Below are 26,389 nucleotides of genomic sequence, written 5' to 3'. Positions count from 1 at the left end.
AACACCTGACCCCGATCTCCAGACACTAATAAATGAATAAGCTAAATGCTGTTGAACATGGTATATATGACTACTCCTCCATAGAAAAGAACACTTGTATTTAACAGCGCTGGGAAGTAATCTCATTCACGACGATCAAACAACCAGACAAGAAACACATTATTTTGCCTGGGCAACATAATAAGATTTAGAGAGGAAGAATAAAGCACAGCCAAAACATAGCCAAATTACAGTCTTTGTCAACCAAATCCAACATTTCCAAATTCTTTCATAACACAATAAGTGAACATTCTTTCTGTCTTATAGCAAAGTATTTCGAACAATAGCAGTGGGGAGATGGAAAAACATAAAAGTGTGCTCAGACAGGTGTATACGGCTCCTTTTCCTGTTCCCGGTGACCCCCTGATGTCTTTTTGGTGGGATGGGAAGGGAGCTTTATGTCCATGATCTGGAGCAGATGGGGCTCCGTCTCTTGCCCACTGACATCTCTGCGGCTAGTCATCGGAACAGATGGGTACTGAGGGATCCTGGGATATTGCTAATCTGCTCCACCACAGCATTTAGAGATGGTGCATCCCCCTCAGTGTACACACTTATATCCACAAATCAGCTTGAGTTTGAATGGAGATGAATCACAAGTAACTATGATTTAGGCTGGTGTGAATCCAAGGGTGTTGTGCAAGCATTTTTTTTTTTTTTTAGTGAGGAGGCACCAGATGCAATCCAATCTCACTTGCAAGATAAGACACGACCGAAGGAAAAAAAAAAACAATTTGTAAATAACATAGTTACTCTAGTCATACAATATCTATTATAGCATATCTGTAACATGGATTTCTAAAACTTTTCTTTTTTTAAGTGCTTGCAGAACTGAAAATATTCCACATTTTGTCTGCTACCTTCTTATGTAGGTATAGCATAAGATGAATGCACATGCGAAATTTGAAGGGTGACATGTATTTGCTTTATTGATGGCAAGGTTAATGATTATTAGATATTATACTGGAAGTAAATCCTTTCTTTCATCAAATATGTAAGACTAATTCACCCTGGGACTATACTAATTTAACCAAAAGGTACAGACAAATACCAATAAGTAGGACAAACCCTTCTGACCTCTCCTTAAAGTTCTAATAAATGTAATCTAATAAAAGCTGGAATTCTGTCACATGGGAGAAAGCAGCTCTGCACTTCAACATCCAAACAAGAGAGAACAGGACAGTGAATTCCATTGTTATCCATTAGTTGATCTTGACTTAATGAATGTTACCCTGTTTTATATATATATATATATATATATATATATATATATGTACACCAGACACGACGCAAATATCAATTTATATATCATATCAAACAATAACCTATAAAATATGTTCGATAAAGAAAGTTATCAAATGAAATGAATTAATATTAAACCATAAAACTGGGTCTGCAACTTGCCACTTTCCAATTCTCAATATATAACAGGGTTATGTCTGTCCAGCAGTTCTCCATAGGCCACAGCGGGGAAATTATTCGATCCCTAGCCTACTTATAAGCATTTTAGGACAATAATGCAACCGAACCGCGAAACATCTTTATCTTTAAATGATTATTTTACGTTCTAAGTAGTTTAGCGACGACATACAGCGCGCTCGTACAAGTCATATGACAGCTCATCCCGACGGATTTCATATATGGCCAAGGCTTTATCTAGGTGTCCTGCAAACAAGTCAGCGGAGTCTGTAACGTTACACTCTCAAAGCATTGCATCCGAAATAATGCTGCACTCACATTGACCATCAGAGGCTGAATGCTGAGGCACACCGTTGCATATTTGCAGAATGAATGTCCGAACACAACGCTTTAAATGTATTTACATATGTATATATACATTACACACCCCACACAAAGAGAAACTACGTGGATTAAACAGTTATTCGTTTGGGACAGAATTCCTTGAAATCCAAAATGCACGGTGCATACAGTTCTATTTCGAGACTCGATTTGCACCCACACTCTAAATCATGCGTGATACCACACATTTTCGAAAACGAACAAAATAAATGTTTATAATTACTTACGCTTTCAGCGGATTCTGAATGACAGTCGCCATTTTGCCACACTGTAACCTAATATTCCAAATCTCTGAGTTCTTTGGGATCGTTGTGAAAGAAAAACAGCCAATACGGACCTCTGTGTCCGGCAGTCTGGCCAATACAATACTAGGAATCAGAATCTGGGCGTAGCTTCCAAGAGCTGTCAAAATTATAAAAAATTCTTCAACATCTTTACTTAAACGATTTGGTTCACAAGTTGCAGAGATAAAGTAATGCTATTTATGCAAATTGGAATTTTTTTTTCAGGCACAGAATAAAAGCGTCCAGCAGCCTTACAAAATAGCCTTCATCTGACAGCTTTGACTAGATCTTTATTTGTATTTTTGCACGTTTCCCATAATTGTGCTTGGTGAATTTTATACGGCATATTTTAAATATAAAAATGTAAACAGACACAATTCATATTAATATAATTAAAACAATTCATAAAAACACTGTGTATTTCAAGTACACATGTTGTTATATTATCAATTTTAAAATATAAATACATAAAAAAATCATTATACAACATTTATATTTTTATTCATTCATTTAGCTTCAAATATGTGCATGTCAACGAGACCATCCTTTGACGTGATTGACAGCTTATTATCCAATCACATTATTTAATTTTTAAAAAAGTCTCAGAGTTCCACCAATGAACAGTAAGGAGGCGGGGATTTCCTGTGTCATGCGGAAGTCGTATTTCCAAACAGGAAGAAGTCACCACGATCTATTTCAGGTAAGTTTATTATGACTTTCCTTTTTACATAAAGTTATTACAGCGCTCAATATGTGATTACTTGCCTGTGAAAGTAACAGTTAACAAAAATGAACGAGTCACGTGAATGTTCATGATAGTAGTCTTAGCGTGTTAGCTCGTTCAGCTCCATAACAAATCAGTGTTTTTCATCAGTGGTCATTTTCTTAGTAATGCTCCAAAAAGCGTAGGTTTAGTTTCATATGTTCTAACAGCAAAAAATAAATAGTTCACAATTTTTTCTCTTTATTTGAATATAAAGGTATTAATCTGATTTAACCTAGCAGATATACTGGCATGATTCCTGAGAAGTAGAAATGAAGCGGGGATATGAAGCGAGAGGCAGGGACCGTCACCGACACCAGTCACATTGGCGGAGAAGACACCGTTCAGCCCACGATGAGCAGGAATACAGGTAACTAACACGGATTGAGTCTTATCACCTTTCACGTAGACGCTCCTTAAAATGAAACCATGAAATATTTACTGACCTGCATTCTGTTCCAAACCTGTTCGACTTTTTCTGTGGAACACTAAAGATGATGTCAAACAGAATGACAGCCAACTTTCATTGTTTAGACAAAAGACGCAGTCAAAGTGAATCAATGGAGAGTGATGTTGTCACTCTGCGAACATATCATTTTGTTTCACAGAAGAAAGTGAGTCATACAGGTTTGGAACTACGAAAGGTAAGTACATTTTGAGTGAACCATCCATTTAACTAACATATATGTTGCATTTAAAATCAATGCATGTGTTCATACTAAAGTTTTGAAACCCAAAGTCAGCGGTTTTGGCAGTTCAGTTCTTACTAGTCTTAATTTTATTCAGATTGTTTGTTAGTTAGGCTTGTATTGTATTTATGTTAGCCGTTACCATCAACATGCATTCATAACATCAGTCTTTTTGTAGGTCTGACAGCACAGCAGGTGATGCAGGTTCATCCTCTGCATCCTCGTCTGCACCAGGTGAACTTTTACTTTGCATTATCCCTCTGCACGTCTTTCTGTTACAGCATCAAAAATGATTCACTTAGCCATTAACCATTATCACTTACAGAGTTGCCAGGCTTCTACTTTGATGCAGAGAAAAACCGCTACTTTCGTTTGTTGCCTGGACACAACAACTGTAACCCTTTGACAAAAGAAGGGCTCCAGAAAAAGGAAGAGGAGAGAAAGAGAGCAGCACTGCTTGCAGAGGATGATGGTCCTAAGAAGGTGAGCTGGGGAAGTACTGGATATGTCCTGTAGCTATATGTACGTGTATTTTATAAGGTCATTCTTTACTGCTACAATTTATTTGCACCAAATTACTGCTGTAACATCATTCTTAGAGAGACATCCATTGATGTTTTATGCAAAAGCATATCTGCAGTAGTTGGATTGGTTTTGTAGGTAATAAATCAGTGTATTGATTTGTTATCAAGCCTATTGAGATGTAACTTTCTCCTTGATTCTCTCTATTATGTTCAGAAAGCTCCCAGGACTGGGCTGAATTCTGCATTGGTGTTACAGAAGAGACATCTGGGTGTGCTGCCCCCAAGCTCCTATTCTAGGTATGGCATAACATAATGTTTTATGAATACAAGTACTTTAATAGATGTTTTTACCAGGAAATCCCAAATGGATCCCAAAATGAATTTGATCCCAAGGCTGTTCTCATTTTGTAGGCTGATCCATGAAGTGAAAGTCAGTGGGATGCAACGTCATAAGCTGGAGGTGCAGAGCTCCAACTCCACCTGTCCAAACACCGACAACTTTCATCTCATAGTTGTAAGCCTCTCGTTTAATGGGAAAACATAAAGACTTAGAAAGAAAACGGTGATTTCTGAGGCAACTCAGTCTATTTAAATGTATTCTCAGTGGAAAAACAGCATGTTATGCTGAGGACAGGAATCTTGAGAACAGTAGAGCCATTTTTTGGGTTAGTCTTTGTTTTCATGGAAATGGGGTTGTTGGCAGGTGTTACTGGAGGAAGGAAGATTAAGTTTTGGCGGTGATTGTGTTTTACAGTCTGACTTGTTTTCTTTTTTCTGTATGCATCTTATTAGGCAGATTCAGCTTGTGAGAGGGTTTTCACAGTGAATGATGTGTCGCACGGAGGCTGCAAGTACGGCATTATGAATTTCCATGGCTGCAGAAAAGGCTCTCTGTCGGTGGAGATGTGCGATAACCTTTATTTTACTAACCGCAAGGTAAGTTGTGTAGTTTAAAATGAATTCCTTTCATCAACAAAAACACACACACACACAAAAACAAGATGTTTTGTAGTAGTGAAAACTTACATTTTGTTTCAGGTGAACTCTGTATGCTGGGCCTCTGTGACACATACAGACTCACATGTTCTGTATCCTTCAAATATTTCAGATTCTAGAAACTAAAGCTTCAATTATGTTTGAGATTATTTTGAAACTGTAGATCTGTGGTTTTACTAGATAAACTAATGATGTGTCAATGTTCAGGAATATTCATGATCAGTTCATAATCAGTACTTCAAATAAATGATAATTAATCGTTAACATTACCACAAAACAAATGTGGTGGAGGGGGACTTGAAATACCATATGCTAATGAAATTTTCTTCTTAATTTTCATTCCACTGTATAAATTTAGAGTATGCTTAGTATAATTTTTGTTGAATGTAAAAAGTCTTTCTGCATTAAAATGTGAATTTGTTGAATGTATGTCAAATGATAACTCTTAATATGAATATGCGTATCATATTTCGCTACACTAGTCACTGTGCAATATTAGATGAGCATACCTGCATGTTTACTCTGGTAATGACAATTAGTTTATCACTAAATGAACATCTCTAATTGGTAAGGAAGTGTTTCTTGACAAGTGTTTTCAGATTGTGTTTGGTGGGCATTTCTCAGACGCCAGGCTGTGTAAGCTTATTACCTGCTTCTCTTTTCAGCAACTTCAATCCAGGTTCAAATCTTTTCCTTCTGGGTCTCCCAATTTTTTAAATAAAAGATTTATTTGTTTTCCCTGTATTAAGCTGAAATGACTTCTTTCTTTTATTTTTTTTTTCTCTTCAGATCAACCAGGGATGCTGTGCAGTTTTAAGATCTCCACAGCTTGGTCATGTGCATGGTGCCTCAACCCACAGGCTGATAAAACCTTCAGCACTGGTGAGTTTGAGTCTGTATACTGTATGAGTTTGCTATTGGAATGAATGTACACTGTACTACTGTTAAAAGTTTGGGGCTAGTAAGATTTTTTTTTTTTTTTAATGTTTTTGAAAGATGTTCACCTAGGCTGCATTTATTTGATCAAAAATACAGTAAAAACACTAATTTTATATAACATTGTTTTACATATACATTTAATTATTTAGCAGATGCCTTTATCCAAAGCAACTTATAAATGAGGACAGCAAAAGAAGCAATCAAACCAACAATAGGGCAACAATATGCAAGTGCTGTAACTAGTCCCTGTTAGTCTAGCACAGTACATTTAGCAATGATTTTTAAAAAAAAAAATAGATATATAGAATAGCATGTCTTTAGCCATTTTCAAGAAACGGCTGAAGAGTAAAGATCCAGCAGCTCGGGTTGAGTTAGGCAGGTCATTCCTCCAGCTTGGAACAATTTAAATTATAACAATGTAAAATTGTTACAATTTGAAAATGACTGTTTTGTATTTAAATATATTTGAAAATGTATTTTTCTCCTGCGATGGCAAAGCTGAATCTTCAGTAGCCAGTACTCTAGTCTTCAGTGTCACATGATCATTCAGAAATCATTTGGTGCTCAAGGAGCAACTGTGATGCATTTGTTTGTGTGTGTGTGTGATTATTTTTTTTTTTAAATAGAATTTGAATTTTTTTTGTAACATTATGTTGCACTTTTGATCAATTTAATGTATCATTGCAGAATAAAAGTATTCATTTCTTTAAAACAAATAAAATCTTAATATGTATTTTTATATGTACACCTACCTAGGCCTTTCTCGCAGAGTGATTGTTACGGATGCTGTGACTGGACGCAGAGCAACATACCTTGCTGGAAGTGATGTTCTAGCTCAGCAGTTTGCTTTAAGGGTGAGAAGAGAGCATTGCCTGAAAAATGAAAATTCATTTTTCGGGTCCATGGCGCAGTGGTAGTGCACACGTTTATGATTTGAGTCCAGCCTGCATCTTGTCCCCAATGCCACATATAACCTCTGTCTCCTCCCACTTTCCAGTCTCCCCTAGTTTGTCATTTGTACCTCATTAAAAAGGTTACCACCATAGGAACATAAAGGAAGTTTACACCATTACACATAAAGGAATGAATAGTTTCTGTAATCCTGCATCCAAGTGTCAGAACATGTCCAAGATGACAACGTAACGTGAAAAGATTGAATGTACCTCTAAATGCATATGGCCCTAAATACAAAGTTCAAGCAGAAATATAAATTAGTAAAATCTTTTTTTCACTTTACAAAAAGGTCATATTAGTTAATGCATTAACTAATAATGAGCAATGCATTTTGTCACAGTATTCATTAATATTTGTTTACCTTAGTTTATAAAAATGTAACTGTTCATTGTTAGTTCAGGTTAGCTCAGGTCCATTAAAATGAAAACAAATACTCTTCAAATACTCTTCAAAAATTTTAAAAGTAGTTTTTAGTTTATCACAATATTTGAGTTATTAAAACCAATATCCTTCATTTATCTAATTTATAAATGTTCTTGTAAGGAAGTCTTGTAAAGTATTTGTAAGGAATCCATTTTCTTGACACTAAAAATGAACATTCTGTAAGTTTTTGTTTTTTTTGTAAATTTTATACATCTTCATTTTGTTTGTTTATTTATGCATGTGAGCAAAGATACCCGTGACACTTGTTTCATGTACCTCATATTTTAGACTCCTGTGCTGTTCAACGGCTGTCGCTCTGGAGAGATCTTCAGCATTGACCTGCGACAGCGTGACAGGGGTCGCAGTCACGGTTGGAAGACCAGCCGCTTCTACCAAGAGTCAGCCATCACCTCGGTCCAACTGCTACAGGATGAAAACTACCTCCTTGCTGCTGACATGCTGGGAAATGTCTGTCTATCATAAACAACTAAAATTACCACACACACACACCAACCATCATGCTTATATAACTGTATAGTTTCAGTTAATAACATTTAAAGCACTCAGGCGTGAATTAGTCTTTATTCTTCCTTCATCTCATCACTGAACAGATAAAGCTGTGGGATATCCGTGTTAAGCGGTCTGTCAAACAGTATGAAGGACACCACAATGAATACGCCTATCTACCAATTCATGTCAATGAGCCAGAAGGATTGCTTCTTGCTGGTACCTTTTTTTTTCTCCATATAACCCACACATGATCATGTAGAGCTTGTTCAGTTATTTAACAATGCACATCTCCTGTGTACTGTTTTCAGTGGGTCAGGACTGCTACACCCGACTTTGGAGCCTTCAAGACAGCCGTCTCCTCAGGACGATCCCCTCGCCTCACCCTGCAGGGAAGGACTCAATCCCAAATGTGGTGTTTTCCTCCCAGCTGGGTGGTAGTAGAGGACTTCCAGGACTCCTTATGGCTGTTCGTCATGATCTGTACTACTACTCTTACAACAAAGACTATCAGGATGGGCTGACACTGGAGGGTCAGTGCTAATAAATTACCCTCTGAAAAAAAGTATAAGGCTGCTGTGTGGAAAATTACATCTTTATTTTTTTTTAATTATTATTATGTCTTACTGACTGAAATGTTGCCATTTGTACCATCTGCCTTTTTTATTTTTATTTTTTTTAAGTAATAGATTAGACCATGAGAGATTCAGAATACTTGTCTGTTATATTATAAATAGATTGATTTTGAAAAAGATAGATGTATCTAAATTATAGTCACTTGAAACATACCTCCTAAATGTGCAATTTCATGATTCTTATGGTTGTTTTTGAAAGAAACAAAGAAAAATACATTTTACATTAAATATGCTGGAACTTTTTGTAAAATAAGAAGGAAACTGTTCATTATTGTTCAAAATAAATCCAAACTTCAAATCTAAACATGAATTTAACTGTTTTTGTTAAAACATTGACTTTAACCCCATTGACTTTCAAAAAAAAAAAAAAAAACATTGACAAAATATATTCTTTTGTGTCCTATAGAAGAAAAATATCAGAGGTTTGTAACAATTTTTAGGTGAAATGTTGAACTGTTTAAGTACAAAAATGCATTTACTCATTTTTATTTGTAAGCCACACTCTTACAAATAACTCGTTTAATTTAATTAGCATACAAGGTGCAAAGAATATAAAATGATATTCATGTTTCTCATGTCTGTGTCAGTCATGGTCAGTCATCCACACATAATGCCTCACTGAGTCTATGATAACCTGATTCTACATAATGAGTGTTCGTTTGGCCAAGAAAACCATTTTCCTGACAGCAATAACGCAGACCGTGGGCTAAATAAAAGCAACTACCATATAATATGAGATTCATGTGGATTGGCATCTCTTGAAAGATAATGCAGAGCCACATTTGTGCGGTTTCGCCATGGCTTTGTGTTAGGAGTAACTATGCAGTTTGATTCGGCAACAGTGGTAGTGATTCATTAAAAAGGTCTGTTTTAAAAACTTCAAACAAAAACGTCCTGCTCGAGTACACACATTTAAAATAAACGATAAAGTCTTTTAAATTATTCTTAGTTTAGCATGATCATGTGAGATCAGCATAATAGGCAGCAAATAATTGAGACAAACAGTAATGAATCTAAAATCTACACGAGGGCTTCTTTGAGGATAAAGGAATGCAAAACAATATGGACAATTTTGCATTTTAAAAGCAAATTGACAAGGCAAATCTTCTGTAAAACTGAAAATTGAGCAACACAACAGGATGGTAAATAATATTACTAATATTTGTGCACCAGTCTAATGTCTCCTGTAGAGGCCTTATGTTAGCTGCCTTTACCCACAGGAAGGCCCATATGGATCTGCAGCCACAGAAATGGAACGGCCATAATTTATATCTTGCACCTTTAAGCATGTTTAACACTTTTTTTTTACCACATTTAAGCCCATTCTGCAGGTCTTCCCGAAAAACATTCGTTCCATCTGGGCCTGCCCACAGGTAACGTATTGCATGGTAGACAAAGGATTGTCGCAGGTCTGACAAACATTTATTTTCCTGATGGATTTAACCTTTGAAAGAAGAAAATACGTAGGCCATTACATATGTTAAACTGTGAACAGCTCATGTAGAGTTGAGGAGCATGACGGACGTGAATGAAGTGTTGGGACAAAAAGCAGAGATGTTCCTCTTGTTTTCAACAACCAATAGGATTTATCGGTTTGAGAGCAGCGTTTCTTCCCTCTCAACCTGTACTGAAGCACTGTGGCCACATATGGGGTGTCTTATAATGCGGAGTGATGTTTGGTTCTGCTAGAGTTCTCCAGATTTTTGGTTGCAGGTGATGCACACCCGCACAGGATGGTCCCAACCCCTGGAGGGCACAGCCCGGCGATCAGGGGAGCAGTCGTTACACACTCCTTGTCCACATGCACGGCAATGATGGATAGAGAGACGGGCATTAAATTCACGCTGGCACTGGTTGCAACAATGGATGTCTTGGTCAGGGACCCAATATGCTGGACGGGCGGCATCTTTTACCAGACCTAGTAAATGCACAGGTGCATTTGATCATTTGTATATATTGATATTCCAGTGCAAGTATGTAACTATGATGACATTATGATGCTTAAACCTAAAGATCGCAGAACAGGTTAGTTGAACAAACCAAAGTTTTTCAAGGTGTATTAGTAATATTATTAATTATAAAAACATTATAATAAGATTGATACTCCACTGTTTTTCCAGTGTGAATTCATATTAGTATTAACTGTTCATGTTCGTAGTCTCATAAAACTGTGAAATACAGTGAAGAACTCACCAAGAGGGATGTCTATGGCAGTGACTACTGCTCCTAATGTGTTCTGAACAGCTTCTCCCACCTTCCTGGCAATCAGAGTCCCACCTTCCTCCTCTTCCAGCGCTGCATCCAGCAATTCTGTGTGAGACCATCATTTTGAAATTATTAATATTATGAAGTGAAATAATGCATGTTGTCTTATACTATGTGTAATACTTTCAAAGTTATTGAAACCAGTAAATCAAGCATTGATTTTCTTATGTTTTTCACAATATTTAGCAAGGTATTATTTAAGATATTAATTCTCACTGATGAAGGTATCCAATACATTTTCATAATTGCACAGTAGATTAGTTTTAAAAGTTTTACAGTGTGCACTTTATATTATTTTTATACACTTAAAGAAATTATATCTATACATACATATACATTATGTATATATAAACATTGAGTTTGAGACCAGTAACATTAAAATGCTTTTAAACTTATCAAAAGTGACCGTAAAGAAATTTGATTTATTTATTAATTTTTTTTAAAAAGCTGTTATTTTGAACTTTATTTTTGAACTTTTCATAAAAGAATCCTGAAAAAAATCAGTTTCCTCAAACATCGATAATGAGAAATGTTTCTTGAGAACCAAATTAGCATATTAGAATGATTTCTGAAGTATCATGTGACACTGAAGACTGGAGTAATGCCTGCTGAAAATTCACAGGAATAAATTATATTATAAAATGTATTAAAAAATATATTATTTAAAATAATAAATATTTTAAATTGTAATAATATTTCACAATTTTACTGCATTTTTAATAAATAAAAGCAGTCTTAGTGAGCATAAGAGACTTCTTTCAAAAACTTTTTAAAAAAGTTCAAACTATTGAACAGTAGTTATATATATATATAAAAATGTGTGTGTATATTATTGAATATGAATATTATTGAGTTATTGAATATATATCTAAAATGTTTCTGTCTACCATTCAAAGTGTAGTATACCTTCTGAGATGCCTCTGTTTTGAAAGCAGGCATCACAGACTCGCACAGGTGCCAGGCCCCAGCCTCTCTCAGGGACTGGCCGTGTCTTAGAGGAGCAACCATCACAGAAACCTTCTCCACAGGCCCGACAGTGGTGCTTTGTATCATTATCCTGGAATCCCTCTCCACATTTATAACATCTCTGGAAAAAAAAAATACATTCTTTCTTCAGTGAAGACTTCACTTCATTAAAAAGGCACATAAAAAAACTAGCATTAAAACTCACAAGGATGAGAGAATTGGGCTTCCAGTACGCAGGAGCAATCTGGTCTGTTAACCAGGCGGTGACAGCTTTGGCAGGCTTGACGCTTAGCTCTGAAACAGACTGAGCCATATAGTTCACACCATCCAGCAGCCTCTGCGCAGCATTGTTGTTGTCCTTCAGGAATCCATCGGACTGAGATGGAAATATGAACGTGAATAAAACTTATTCTTTGTGTTATTTAAATGGACATGAGGGGGAAAAACAGCAAAGTTCTCTCACCCCTGGCCAGACATGCTGGATCTCAGTCCGAACCACTGTATCAACAGGGTCCTGGTTCCCATACCAGTATTGCCTACTTCTATAGATCACAGAGCAGTTTGGGCACTCGATCACATATCTACAAAGAAAAAACCCAACTCAGTACTGAACTGAACTAAATGCACCTTTGTAGAACTATCATCCATTAACACCACTCACCCTGACCAGGCGTATATGGCCAAACCAAACCAAGGTGAGTCAGAGGATGCCGTCGTCTTTGGAACCACAATCACCTCTTTGCCGCTCTCATAACAAGCCTGGAATAGCAGGTTAACACACATAATGTCAGACCTGGGCAGTCACAGAATATGTGTAAGGTCAGGTCATGTGTTGCATTGTTTAGGACCTACCTTGCAGGTGTAGATGCGATTATCGTAGTGGGCTGAATAGCGGCAACGGTGTTTAGCCTCATGCACCACACCCTCTCGTAGGTGATTCATGCTGTTTTTACAGCCTGAGCTAAAAAAAAACCCTCCAAAGAATTAGAATTGCTTTTGTTTATATATGTAATTCAGAACAGGCTTTAGTATGGTGTACATGCATGGAATTTTCCACCTGCAGTATACAAGTCAAAACTGGCACAGTCAGACATCTAATTATTAGTTTAGCCACCTGAGTGGCGCCACACAAATAACTTCTTTTGAAGTTTTTTTTAAAAAAAAGAATGAATTTTCAAAATGTATTTAAATTACTCAACTGTAAAAAACAACTATGTTTGGGAGTTAAAAAATATAAGGTAAGTGACATGTTGGAATCATAACATTTGGCAATCTATATAATGTAAGTGAAACTAGTAAAAAACAAAATATGAATCAAATATAATATATTTTACATGCTGAAAAATGTTGCTCAGGAACTTCAGTGAACCCTTTTGAGCAATGTCTTAACCGAATCTGTGTTGTCTTTAACATTCAAAGGTTACAGGCTCACATGGAATCTGAACCTGCAGAAATTGAAACAAATTTTACATATAAAGTATACATCCCCATCCCTTGCATGTTCATTTATTAAATATTTTGTTTAATTTAAATCAAGCCTTGTTTATTTATTTAAAATCAATCCAGATTCTGTCTAGGCCTATGTCAGAATGAACCAAACTGCTAAAATGACATAACACTGCTATTTGATATACATTACAATTCAAACGTTTTCAAAAGAAATAATTTAATTCAGCAAGGATGCATTGAATTGACCAAAAGTGACAGTATGTATGTTATAAAACATTTCTATTTTAAATAAATGCTGTTCTATTGAACTTTCTATTAAAATAGAAAACTGTTATTTTAAATTATAAAAATATTTCACAATATGACTGTTTTTTACTATATTTTGTTCAAAGTCAAATAAATGCAGCCCTGGTGAGCTTAACTCAGTCAGCCTTGGTGAGTATGTAGAGTGGAGTATGTACTTAACTCTTTCCCCGATAGCGTTTATTTTAAGATGCCAGCCACTGGCAGCATTTTTAATAATTTTTACAAAAATTTTCATGGCCCCAAGAATGTTTTGTTGTATGAATATCGGAATATGCAATATATCAAAAGAAGGAACAGATCCTGTGCTTTTCAACAAACAAAAACATTTTATTCTAGCGTCATGCATTCTTTTTTAATCAACACTTAAAAGTCGTTTCTGCCACTGAATAAAAAGGATAATTGCGACATTTTATCTCACAATTCTGACTTTTTTTTTATTCAGTGGCAGAAACAAGCTTCCGTAGTTTTTTGCCCGTTTTGATCTGGAGATTTTCTACTCTTTCAGAAGATTTTTAGCGCCCCCTACCATAACTGCAGGTCAGAAAATTCAGTCAATGACGGGGAGGCATTTTCTTATAAATGACAGAAAATTCTGTCAATGGTGGGGAAAGAGTTAATTATATGTGACAGTTGCTTCTGAAAATGCTAAACAGATTAGGAAGCAGGAGCAGCGTGACTCCTGAGATGTGAAGACTTACCCACAGCTGAGGCAGATGCTAGAGCAGGTAAAGTATTCATCTGGAAAGAAAGAGTTGCTTGCCAGATGCTCATCTGGAATCTCTCCACTGAAGCACTCACTCAAAGCCTTGAGAACAAGAGCTTGATACATTAAAATTTATAACTGAAAATAGCACATGTGTCTTTTGAATATTTCAAGGCCAGAGCTAAAGATATGTAAGCAGTCATCTGAGGAAAACAAACCTCCTTAATCGTTTAAAAAAAAAAAAAAAAAAAAAGAATAGAAAAAAAGTGTCTTCTGCAGATTTTTGGACAAAAGTAATAGTAAAACCAAGTACTCAACATTTCAAACCAACACTTCCACCCACCCTTTCATGTCATCACTGAGCTAAAACGAATTACCTGCAAGGCCTTGTAGATTACACCGGCAGACCGTGGAGATCGTGTAGTGTTGTTGTCTAACTGCTGCTCCACGCTACGCAGCAGACCGCTGAAGTCAGTCGGGGGGTTGTGGGTACGAGTGCCCCGATACTGAATAGAGCTGAATGCTTCTGGAAAGAGGCCAAGCTTTCTGAAACGTTCCTGAAGAAGCCGCTCAGCTGATTCTAATGGCTTATCTACAGTGCACAAGAGAGAGCGGTAATAAGCATTTATTATTTTGCTTACTTATCTATTTAAATGTAATATGTAACTTGTTTTGTGAATAGGACAGAAAAAGCGAAAAACATCCAAAACGCGATGAACTGACCCGAGCCTAATAACTTGGTGTGGACGGTTTCATGGAAGATTATAACAGCAGGACCCAGAGTGGAAAGGGGCACATCCAAACCACAGCGGGCAGTCGTAGCTTTCAGCTCCTTCGTAAAATGCTTTAGATATGCATCTGACGCATCCCCAAGAAATTTGAAAAGATCATCATGTAGCCGGTCAGCATGTGTGCGATAGATGACCAAATCAGACACCGCAAGCACCTTCAGGAGGAGGCGGGTTCGCTGTCCTTGGTTCGTTCCTGCCCCCAGAAGTCCCTCTGTGTCAACAACCACCACCTTATGAACAGGGTCCAGTGCTGCCCACACCCCAACGGTGCAGGAATCCTGGGTTGGGGATGTCTTGAACACTTCACGACCCAGAAAGAAAGTGTGATTGAGAGTGTGAGATTTGCCCTCTCCAGTATTGCCGAAAATGGACACCACCTTCAACAGCTCCTCAGGCCTGCAGCCTAAATTCTTCACAAACTCCTCCTCATCCTTCACCTGCTCAGGTTAAGGAAATAAACATAAGGCATATACTTAAACGATATCACATAGTTACGTAAAACAAAAAAATAGAAAAGAAGAAAAAGCATAATGCTTTGACTGTCACAGTGCAATGCACAGATTAAAAGCCAGTCTGGAACTTTGGTCCAGCAGAGTGGCAGTGAGCTCAAGCTCCCCTCTCTGGACATTACGGCTGGAGTTTGACCTAGTCCAGCTCCACCTCTGTGGATCTAATGGGTGGAGTTATGTTTAGGGTTATGGGTAGGGTGTGGTTATACCTGCAAGGTATTTCCTAAACAATGCAACAATGTCCAGCGAGGAGGGGGAGGCGGGGGATTTACTAAAACGCGCACACAATTTACTATTTCGTTCCCCTGATTTACTAAAACGCGCACATGATTTACTATTTCGTTCCCTTGATTTACTAAAACGCGCACACGATTTACTATTTCGTTCCCTTGATTTACTAAAACGCGCACACAATTTACTATTTCGTTCCCTTGATTTACTAAAACGCGCACACAATTTACTATTTCGTTCCCTTGATTTACTAAAACGCGCACACGATTTACTATTTCGTTCCCTTGATTTACTAAAACGCGCACACGATTTACTATTTCGTTCCCTTGATTTACTAAAACGCGCACACAATTTACTATTTCGTTCCCTTGATTTACTAAAACGCGTGCACGATTTACTATTTCGTTCCCTTGATTTACTAAAACGCGCACACGATTTACTATTTCGTTCCCTTGATTTACTAAAACGCGCACACAATTTACTATTTCGTTCCCTTGATTTACTAAAACGTGCACACAATTTACTATTTCGTTCCCTTGATTTACTAAAACGTGCACACAATTTACCATTTCGTTCCCGTGATTTACTAAAACGCGCACACAATTTACTATTTCGTTCCCTTGATTTACTAAAACGCGTGCACGATTTACTATTTTGTTCCCTCAATTTACTAAAACGTGCGCACAATTTACTATTTCGTTCCCTCGAATTAAGTTGTGTGCACGATTTAGTAAATCAAGGGAACGAATTAGTAAATTGTGTGCATGTTTTAGTAAATCGAGGGAACGAATTAGTAAGTCGTGTGCACGATTTTTTTTTTTTTTTTTTTGTTGCATGTCATGTGCGGGGCTCCGTAGAGAAGCTTCGGGATCAAGGAGTTCTGTAATCAGTCCACTCCAGATCCACTATATGATTTCCACTTTTCACTCTGAGAAACCTTGCTCCAAGTGGTCATTATCCGTGTATCATTTGTTCTTTTAAACTCAATTAAAAGCCAAAAAAGGACTCATTGTTATTATTAATTTACAAATACAATGTTAATAAAAACAAAAGACAATTTTTTGATTTTACACTTAAGCTAAAAATAGGATGTGAGGAAAAACCCCTACAGTGGAGAGTGGACCGGATCCATGTGTCATTTGTTCCTTTAATATTCAATTAAGAAACAAATTAAAAGAACGAATGATACGCGGATTATCATGGAGTGAGAGAAATTCTTAAAAAATATTCACTCATATTTGTTGAAAAATCACACAAATCAAAACTAGAAAGAGCCTTTAGCTCCAATCAAATAGCTTCATTTATGTAACGTTAGCTAGGCTACTCGTTTAACGCCGCTCTGCCAATCAAATGTGAGGACCAGAACTGACCGTTATATAAAAAGCAAAACAGTTGTAAAGTACAAATAGAGTTACCTGCATGTCTTCCTTTTCATCCACCAGAAGAAAGCTGACGACTTTCTCCAGTTTAGCTTTCAACGCATCCAGCTGTTCATCTCCAGTGCTGCAGTTCTTCTCCGCGGGTTTCGAGGGAGGGTAGGCTGTGAGAGGATGCTTTCTTTTACTGACCCCGCTGTGTGTCCGCTTTTGACAGTCCAAACACAGGTTGATTTTACATCCCTGACAGCGGACCACTGCTCTCAGCCGCCCCCCGTTCGGAACCCCCCCGTCCCCTTTACATGAATCGCAGTAGGGTACGTGGCCAGGTGCGATTCGGATCCTGTCGTGGTTCCTCATGCGCTCCTGACGGTGGAGCTCCAGCTCGCAGCGGATGCACTGCAGGCTGCCGCATTCGTCGCACTCAAAGGCGGCCTCGTCAGAGCCACCGCAGGCGTAACTCTCCTGACAAACCAGGACGCCGTTCAACCCCTTTTCCACTGACGAGCCCTGACCGCTCATTATTTACGTCTAAATATAATAGCGAGGTAGCACACCGAACGGAAGCAACTGAATTTAAAGTACTAAAAGCTCTCTGTAAATATACTGACTGGTTATTCCTCTGAAAGTTGAACCAACTACACCAGAGACCAACCTAAATGTACAATCAACAAGAGAGATGGTATATACCTCATGAATAATGCATTTGAGTTCTTAAACAAAATATCTCACTCGTTTGTCTTGAATTTCATTGGAATCCTAAATGTGATGTGTCAAATTATGACACTGGCTTAAAATCAAATATTCAATATGAACTATAAATAGATCAGTTGACATCCGTATAGCACTGGCACTAAGTCAGACTTATCTAGCTTTCTGGCTGATTTAAAAGTGATCAAGCAGTCTAAAGTGTCTAAACTCACAAACTACAAGCAATAACAATCGAAATGTATTTATTGACAGACGTAAACACTAAGAAAGCAGCTATATTCGAGTACTGTTATCGTCCTGGGCTTTTGTTACTCAAGCTAACTAAGATTAGCATACGTGTCTGGAAAATCTCCTCCAATTTCAAAGACTACAGATACTAGGGGGTTAGAAATATGATTTCTGCAGCTGAATTAATAAGTATTTAGTATCGTACAGACTGTCCTTAAAGTATGTTCACCAACAACACATTGATCAACACAGCTTTGACCGAACAAAACAAGCTGATTTCGAGCCAGAATCGCACCGCAGTCTTCATCAAACAAGCCGCTGAATTCCCTGAAACATCGCACACGACAACGACTCTTTGATAAACACAAATTAATAAGCCGGTTGATGTCAAGATAACTGTTTTTCCCCACCAGCTTGTAAAACGATTCCCCTCCCCGGTAGATTCGGGTGAATGTTGTTGCCAGGTCAGATCAGCTGATCGGCTTGTTTTCACTGTAGCTGCAGTCGAAGGTTACCAAACGCAAAGCCGGGTGGGAAATGGAGTCCATTCTCTACAAGCAAAATTTAGTAGGCCTAATTATGACATAAATTCAGTTTTGGTGTTAGGATGAGGAGCGGTCAACAGATATAAGATATATGAATTCAAAAACAAGAATTTTTGGGGAACATATGAGGAGACAGAATGATAACTCTACATTGGGCATTCCTATCTGAAAAAGAAGCGCACTAAATTGTATTGAATGTGCACTTTTAGTAGTGTAGGCTACTTAGAATCTTAAAAGTATAGCCTATTTTTTTTAATTTTCTTTTTAACTGTACTTGCAGATAATATGATATTAATTACAGCCCACTTAAGTGTACTTAAAGAGAGTAGGCCTACACTTTCATGACTATGTATCTTAACACACTTAAGTACATTTTTAAATATGTCAAACGTTTTAAGTAGCCTACATTTTAAAATAGTTTTAATCTCTTTTATTGTGATTTATAAAAGTACACTTGATGTGTTGACTAACACACATGTAAAGTACTTGATTGTGATTGTATTTCACATTTAATGTTAATATATTTTAAATGTAGGCTACTTAATTGCAACTCTATGGTAAGGTTTCCCGGACAGGGTTTAAATTAAGACAGGATAGGCCTTAATCTAGAATAGTTAATCGTGTTTTAAGAAATGGCTTTCTGAAACACAGATTAAGTACAGATTACTAAAACCTGGACTATGGAGTCCTAATTTAAAATAAACTAGATTCATTTAAACCAACTGTGCTAATCTGAATTAGCATGAGAGAGGTTGCCTGTAAAACATGGAATGAACCAAGAAAAGCTTAAAATTGCATGGAACTGAGAAGCAAATCCAAGGAAAACAATGGAAGCAAAAAAAGACTGCAATCTCAAAAAAAACAACTACTAAACAAGAGACAGTTCTTTTAAAGCAAGCAAAATAAATTAGCTGTGGGGAAAAAAAAGAAATGCCTAAAAATCTGTTTGTAATGAATTCTATTTAAATAGATGAATTCTATATATATAAAAATCCTATGATTATTAATGCTTTTTTTTTTTGTCTTTACATAGCAACAAACTAAACCTAACTATTAACACAGGTGTTGGCAGTCTACAAATTATACTGGTTTGATCCATAGCAATTGCTTTATCTATCTATCTATCTATCTATCTATCTATCTATCTATCTATAAATAAAAGGTAATTCTTATGAGCATGTCCTCAACCCAAGCAAAAGCTCTACACTTCACGACAATGGTAATCTCCAAAACAAAAACACTAACATATCAAAAATGTTCACATAATAGAACATTAAACAGTAAAACATCTCTCCATATTCTCATCTTTCTAAAAAATGCATAAAATAACACTTTTTCAACATTTATCTCCCAATTCAGCCCGGTGCAAAGCATGATGGGAAGTGAAAGTCTTGTTTGATTGGGTCACTTGACTGAAACATGTTATTTGAAAATGATAACAAGAGTTCTAGTAACCATTTCAAGTCAATTTAATATGAAGCAATCACATTTGAACCAGAAACAATGGTGTTAAATCAAAATAAATTGTTTAAATAAAGTGAACAGCATCAAAAAAATAAATAAATAAAATAAAATAATAATAATAATATATATATACACACACACACACACACATACACACAGTGTATATCAATATCGATATATATATATATATATATATATATATATATATATATATATATATATATATATATAATATCCAAGTACATGTGTCTTCTTTGAAACACAATGTTTATCTGAAGTTAAACCTGCCTCCTGGTAGGTTTAATTTAAGCCTCAATTTAGCTCTAGTCTTCCTCCAGGAAATCAGCTTATCTAACTCTGGACTAGACTAAGTCTAGGACTATTTTAAACCATGACAGAGAAAGCAGATTTCTGTTAATCTGGTTTAAAGGGCCATTTTATTCTAGGACTAGGCTTAATCTCTGTCCGGGAAACCGCCCCTGTGTATACATTAAATACATGACCTATAAGTGTCATTAGAAATAGAAATAAGCATATTTAAGTGTATTATAAATGCTTGTTAGTACATTTGTCAGTACATGTTAAACATATTTCAGAAATATGAAATTGCATATTAATAAGTAGCCTACTTAAGTTCTACTTAAGTATAGCCTAAAGAAAATTATTCAAATGTATGCTAAAGTGTAAAGTGCCTTCTGTCTTTTTACACATAAGTCCTTGTATGAACTATGTTCAGGGTATTTTATTTTACTTCTCTGAGGGACAGACTACAGACATTCAAAACATTTGTCTTATATGGCTGTGAAAATTCAACATGATATAGAACCTGTATATAGCCTACATAAATCTTGTCTAATTTTTCACAAGTTCTTTTCGAACATGTACTGTATTTTCAAAACACAGAGGTGTATAGCATTTGAGTTAATTACTGTACTCAAGTATCTTTTTGGATACTTTGTAGTTGTACTTAGTATCAAAGATATTTGCAACTTTTACTCTCTACTTGACTACATTTTTGAGCAAGTAAATGTACTTTTTACATGCAATTACACAGTACATTTTTCATGACAACTAACTTTTTCTGCAAGTTTGTTTCTGATAAGAAGCGATATTGCCATCTAAGGGCATTGAAAGTACTATATCTTGTGCATTTTGCCTTTACTCACCCAAAACTTGTCAACAAGGATACTTTACGTGAATGTGAGTGCATTAGCAGGTAATTGCTGATCGCAGTTGTTTGATTTATTAGATGACGAAATGACTGCAGCTGGTGATGAGGCTCAAACCAGCACATACAGTAGATTTTGACTATTTAATTTTACTTAACATTTATTTTATATATCTAGGCTACTATATTGACAAGACCATTTTGAAGGATATTGGTTTAATTATAACCTTTCTGTGCTCTTGAGCTCAACTGAGACTTGAGAGTTTGTAGATGTTTAAAAGGTTGTTGTGTTCAGTTGAGGTGTTCAGTTTTATTTTGATTTTAGAAAATAAACTTGACTTCTCATCTTACAAATCAATTGTTTCTTATTTTCACTGGTATGTCTCTCAGGACTAGTGCATCTCTGAGCCTACAGCATGAGTAAAATACTTAAGTAGCTACTGTTAAAATCTGATATTTTTACTCAAGTTGTATTGGAATTGGTTACTAGTAACTTGTAATGGAGTCATTTTCGATGTAAGGTATCAGTACTTTTACTCAAGTATGGTTTTCACGTACTCTTTACACCTCTGTCAAAACATGATTGACACCCAGTACACAACAGTAGCCTAGCTCTAACCACTGATTAGTGGCTACAGCCTCTCTGTTTCTCAGCTTCATTTCCATTTACATAAACTTAAATAATAGGACTATCTACCATGAAAAAGGCCCATTATAACTAATAATAATTAAGGTCAGTTAGGTAAACTATTCTTATTATACATTTGTAAACCGCAATTCTCCATACCCCAGTCCAGTAGGTGGCAGAACTACATCTGTATATTAACTTGCCACCGCCACACTGTAAGAAGAAGATTCCAGTGTCTGTTGACAAATGACTGTCGAAGCAAAGCTAGTTAAACTCAATTGTGAAGTCCTTATTCACATAATATTCTGACAGCGAGATAACTAACAGTCATTAACATGGCCGAGGAAGAGTTCACAGACATAAATGGCAACTCGATTTCTTTAGACTGCCAAACTCACTCAGCTTTCTGCAGAGAGTTTACTGTCACCTCACCGAAACTGTCCTTGCGCAAGGTGATGGTGTACACCTGCTTTATATGGTTATTTGCTTATGCTATATTTTTCTTCACCGAGGTAAGAACGTTTTATAATGCAAATACGAATATATTTATAATACTAAAATGATATTATTATACTTCTAATGACTTATATTAATGTCTAGAACACTGCTGTCCTGTCGAGTGCCATCCTCCTCACGCTGGCTGGGATGATGATTCATATTCACTTTGTGAAGGTGGACCATGAGACCCTTCTCATAATCGGCTCCCTCGGCGTCCAGCTGTCTTCATCTTACGCATCTGGACGAGAAAGCACGACCTTCATTGAGATGAGCAAGCTGAAAGACATTGTCATCAACGAGGCTGTTTATATGGTAAACACACAGTATTTGACCCTTGTGGATAATGGACTTTGTGATCTAAAAATCAAGTAAAAAAAATAATCACCCCTTGTATGTTTCTAGCACAGCATTATATACTATCTGTGCATTCTGATCAAGGACCCAACAGAGCCTGAGACGGTGACAAGCGTCGTCCCTCTATTCCAGGTATGAAGCGGCTGTTGTTGTTCTATTGCAAAAGCAAGGTTATAGGAATCTTTAGCATGTCACTCTGTAAATTAACACATTGCATTCTTCTGTCAGAGTTCAAAGCCTCGGCTGAATTGTTTGGTTCAAGTGTACAGGAGCTGTCAAGAGATTCTAGCACAGACCAGATGACACAGAGGTAATGGTTCATGTCATGGGCCATACTATACATGTTTTACATAACTGACATAGTTCTGTCTCTATATATGTTTTATGACTCTATTTCTTTTACTTTTATTTGGCAGAGTCTTCTTTTGAAACAGGATAAAGATTGGAAAACGACAGAATGAACCATAAGCGTATTGTTGGTAGTATTTGTATTGTTGCCTACACTACATCTTTCTGTTACATATAGTGGTTTGTTAGTGGCTACAGTAGTCTTACCTTATTTAAAAACATTATTTTATGATCAGACATTTTGTATTTCTCCGTGCTTTTATTGTTTTTCATTGAATATTATAGCTGTTTGTTTTTTCCTCAATGATTCTGACCTTAAATAGCCACTAGGGGGACATGTGTGCCAATTTTTGGAAAGGGGAACAAATTTAGTTTATTAAATATATTAATGATGATATTTCCTATTTGGTACTGTTATAACCATGTGACATTTTAATTATTAATTTTTGTTTGATCTTAATTTATTTTTTTTCGTATCAAAATGAAAACAACATAAACCCTTTTCATTAGAATTAAAATTGCAAATACTCATTTGCTTGATGAATAAAAACAATACAGAGATCTTATTTGAAAGAAGTATAGAGAATCAATGTATTATTCAGCTATTAAAGCAAATCTTATTTGGCCACCATTGTTGTGGGTCACTTGAGGGATTATGCTAATCCGCCTCATTCGCTTTTTGGTAGGTCAGCATTTGATTGTGTTCCAGCTTTTGTCAGGATGTCTTGTTATCCAAAGCAGTTTATGTCCGAGAGTTAGCATACAGGTTCAACTCACTCTAACTGGATGAAGTGAGTTCATTTGAGCTCTTTTTGCAGAATTCAGAGCACCACAAAGCTTCTGAGAGTTACTTAGTTGGTGATTTTTTTTTCTTCTTATAAATTATATATTTTATTGGTGTCTGAATTTATGTTCAAATACTGTGAATACCAAGTGGAAATATATACTGTGGTTTCCTGTTCATAGTAAATGCTTTCTAGGGGTCAGACAACAGAAGGCAAGTGATCCTTTTTTGCAATATCAGTTTCATAGTATTTCTGGGGCACAGCTGTTGTGAACATCCATCACACTAGATCTTACTAAATCTTACTGTCTTCTTTTGTTTTGTGGAACACAAAACTAGTTTTTTGTTGTTTCTGTGTTTATCTTTTCTTATGATTCCACTAATCTTTACATATTCTGAGGAAATGTTTTCCATGTCACCTATGTATTATTTAAAAAGTCTGCAATTTCCTTATAGGAACTCGCTATCTGTTGCATAGACAAGGGTTAGAGTTGTCATTCAAGTTTACCTGTTTGGGAAAAGGAAAGAGAAACCACCCATATTTATTTGTGTTTACACACAGTGAAACATTCCCTTCACTTTTGAAAGCGGCTATCAGCAATGAATTAAGAACACTGATTACCCTCTAACTTAAATGAATATTCTGGGTTTAGTACAAGTTAAACTCAAATGACAGCATATCTGTTCATTACCACAGAAAATAATTTCAACAAATTCATTTTTTTTCTTAAATTATGGAAGTAAAATAATGCCAAATGTTTTTGAAATAAAAAGCTTGTTGAATTGCACTATTTGAAAAAAATATGCATTACATTAGCTGTACTTGCATTTAGATGCACTGTATTTTTAAGGCTTGCATTTTTATGGGCTGAAATTCAACATGGTCGTATATTTAGGCTGTGAATATTTCAATTAAAAATATTTCACACACATTTTCATTATTAAAAATTCAATAATTCATATTCACCTTTTAGATTTCACTTCCAAAATATTCATTCTGTTTAAAAATACAACCTATAAAATTCAACTAGCAATTTTCAGTCCATTTTATTTCGCTTTACAAATTCGCTTCCACAAATTCAGTGGCTCAAATTCGGCAGAAAATTCAACATTTCACATCCGGGAACTGCAGGAAGAGCAGTAGAGTGCCGATGCATCATCTCTATCTGCTGTTAGTCTGCTTCACCAGCAGGTGCCGCTAGCGGCTGTTTAAGACGAGATCATGGCTAGTAAGTCATCATTCATTCATAAAAACAGATTTACAGAAATGGAGCAAGCGGTAAGTGAATGTGTGATAATTATCAGGGCCAGTATAAATGCAGAAAAGCTGATAAAGACACAAAAGCTGCATTTATGTTTAATTCAGTGTATTTACGCTTACTTTCCCAGTGTAGCTACAGCTTTCTCTCCAGTGAACAAGATAACGTTATTGCCCGATGCTGGTGTATAGATCAAACGTTAAATCTGAGATAGACATATATTTTTCTCTGTTGTTTAGTTTCCTTAACTTTATATCGCGGCGCTGTGTTGTAATACTAGGGCTTCCCTCATCCGTCATAGCTGCCATCAGGACATATAAACTCTTAACACAGCTTAATGGACTCGTACAGTGATATAAAAGACCAAACTCGCACCTCATTTGTGATGTAGGTTAGACTATATAGGCTCCAAGAAAGCAGATACTGGCATTAAGTTGATTTGACGCTGAACGTTTGATTATGATATTCGCAAATTTAGGGACTGTCTCTAAAGTTACAACATTATGTATTCACGTTTCTACCTTCAATAGCATTTAAAGAGAATGACTTAGTCACAAAACCAACTGTAAATTGTTCATCTAGGTGTCAGGTATAATGCAAACCTTTTAGATTTTTGATGTTTATTAAAATAAAAGGTAACACTTTATATTAAATAGTTGATATGAACGAACAATGAACTGCACTTCTACAGCACTTACTAATCTTTGTTAATGTTAATTCCAGCATTTACTAATACATTATTAAAATCAAGAGTTGTATTTGTCAACTTTAGTTAATGCATAGTGAAGTAACATGAACAATGAACTGCTGTATTTTTATTAACGTTAACAAAGATTAACAAATACAACAACAAATGTGTTGCTCATGGATAGTTCACATTAGTTAATACATTATGAACCTTACTGTAAAGTGTTTCCAAATAAACTGTCAAGTAATATGTAAAGATTGCTATGTATTTCACTACTGTATTGGATCATACAAAAAAATGCCATAATTTAAAGCTCAATAGCATTTGATGAGAATGATTTACAATCACCAAAACTACCTGTGAAGTGTTCATCTATAGGTGCCAGGTCGAAGAGTGATGCACCCTTCTCTCTCTCTCTCTCTCTCTCTCTCTCTCTCTCTCTCACACACACACACACACACACACACACACACACACACACACACACACACACACACACACACACATATTCAAACACACTCAACTCAAAGTACATGCACATATACTTTTTCTTTTTTTTACACAT

The 26,389-nt window shown here is 36.2% G+C and overlaps 4 protein-coding genes across 7 annotated transcripts in view; 2 read left to right on the top strand and 2 right to left on the bottom strand.

Annotated features, from left to right (window-relative positions):
* Positions 1-2,238, bottom strand: part of dpf3 (double PHD fingers 3) — a 52,637-nt gene extending 50,399 nt beyond the window's left edge. The window contains exon 1 of the mRNA XM_067383916.1: positions 2,067-2,238. Within this exon, the coding sequence (XP_067240017.1) occupies positions 2,067-2,098 (32 nt within the window). The 5' untranslated portion in view covers positions 2,099-2,238. The remainder of the gene's footprint in view (positions 1-2,066) is intronic.
* Positions 2,239-2,773: 535 nt separating this feature from the next.
* On the top strand, positions 2,774-8,857 carry wdr21 (WD repeat domain 21). 3 transcript variants are annotated; one of them, XM_067383910.1, is made up of 14 exons: positions 2,774-2,823; positions 3,129-3,256; positions 3,754-3,809; positions 3,901-4,058; positions 4,314-4,396; positions 4,511-4,613; positions 4,892-5,035; positions 5,138-5,187; positions 5,695-5,774; positions 5,885-5,977; positions 6,791-6,888; positions 7,700-7,879; positions 8,023-8,137; positions 8,230-8,857. In XM_067383910.1, the coding sequence occupies exons 2-14, from the start codon at positions 3,159-3,161 to the stop codon at positions 8,460-8,462; spliced, it is 1,491 nt and encodes a 496-aa protein (XP_067240011.1). In that variant the 5' UTR covers positions 2,774-2,823; positions 3,129-3,158; the 3' UTR covers positions 8,463-8,857. The 3 variants fall into 3 exon arrangements, with proteins under 3 accessions (XP_067240011.1, XP_067240012.1, XP_067240013.1); XM_067383911.1 differs by having other exon boundaries at positions 2,782-2,823; positions 3,126-3,256; XM_067383912.1 differs by lacking the exon at positions 2,774-2,823 and adding an exon at positions 3,005-3,028.
* A 546-nt stretch (positions 8,858-9,403) lies between these two features.
* zfyve1 (zinc finger, FYVE domain containing 1) lies at positions 9,404-18,554 on the bottom strand. 2 transcript variants are annotated; one of them, XM_067383908.1, is made up of 11 exons: positions 17,189-18,554; positions 14,966-15,473; positions 14,620-14,834; positions 14,238-14,344; positions 12,637-12,745; positions 12,446-12,543; positions 12,248-12,365; positions 11,990-12,160; positions 11,725-11,905; positions 10,747-10,863; positions 9,404-10,471 (listed from the first exon to the last, which is right to left on the bottom strand). In XM_067383908.1, the coding sequence occupies exons 1-11, from the start codon at positions 17,669-17,671 to the stop codon at positions 10,239-10,241; spliced, it is 2,340 nt and encodes a 779-aa protein (XP_067240009.1). In that variant the 5' UTR covers positions 17,672-18,554; the 3' UTR covers positions 9,404-10,238. The 2 variants fall into 2 exon arrangements, with proteins under 2 accessions (XP_067240009.1, XP_067240010.1); XM_067383909.1 differs by having other exon boundaries at positions 14,966-15,470.
* Positions 18,555-22,115: 3,561 nt separating this feature from the next.
* Positions 22,116-24,750, top strand: pigh (phosphatidylinositol glycan anchor biosynthesis, class H). Its single transcript, XM_067383030.1, has 5 exons — positions 22,116-22,405; positions 22,494-22,703; positions 22,794-22,877; positions 22,974-23,055; positions 23,162-24,750. The coding sequence occupies exons 1-4, from the start codon at positions 22,229-22,231 to the stop codon at positions 23,046-23,048; spliced, it is 546 nt and encodes a 181-aa protein (XP_067239131.1). The 5' UTR covers positions 22,116-22,228; the 3' UTR covers positions 23,049-23,055; positions 23,162-24,750.
* The last annotated feature ends 1,639 nt before the right edge of the window (positions 24,751-26,389 follow it).

This window comes from Chanodichthys erythropterus, chromosome 4 (genome assembly GCF_024489055.1).
Source record: "Chanodichthys erythropterus isolate Z2021 chromosome 4, ASM2448905v1, whole genome shotgun sequence".
Taxonomy (NCBI): Eukaryota; Metazoa; Chordata; class Actinopteri; order Cypriniformes; family Xenocyprididae; genus Chanodichthys; species Chanodichthys erythropterus.
The sequence above is the reverse complement of the archived record's forward strand: the minus strand, read 5'-3'. Positions and strand labels throughout refer to the sequence as shown.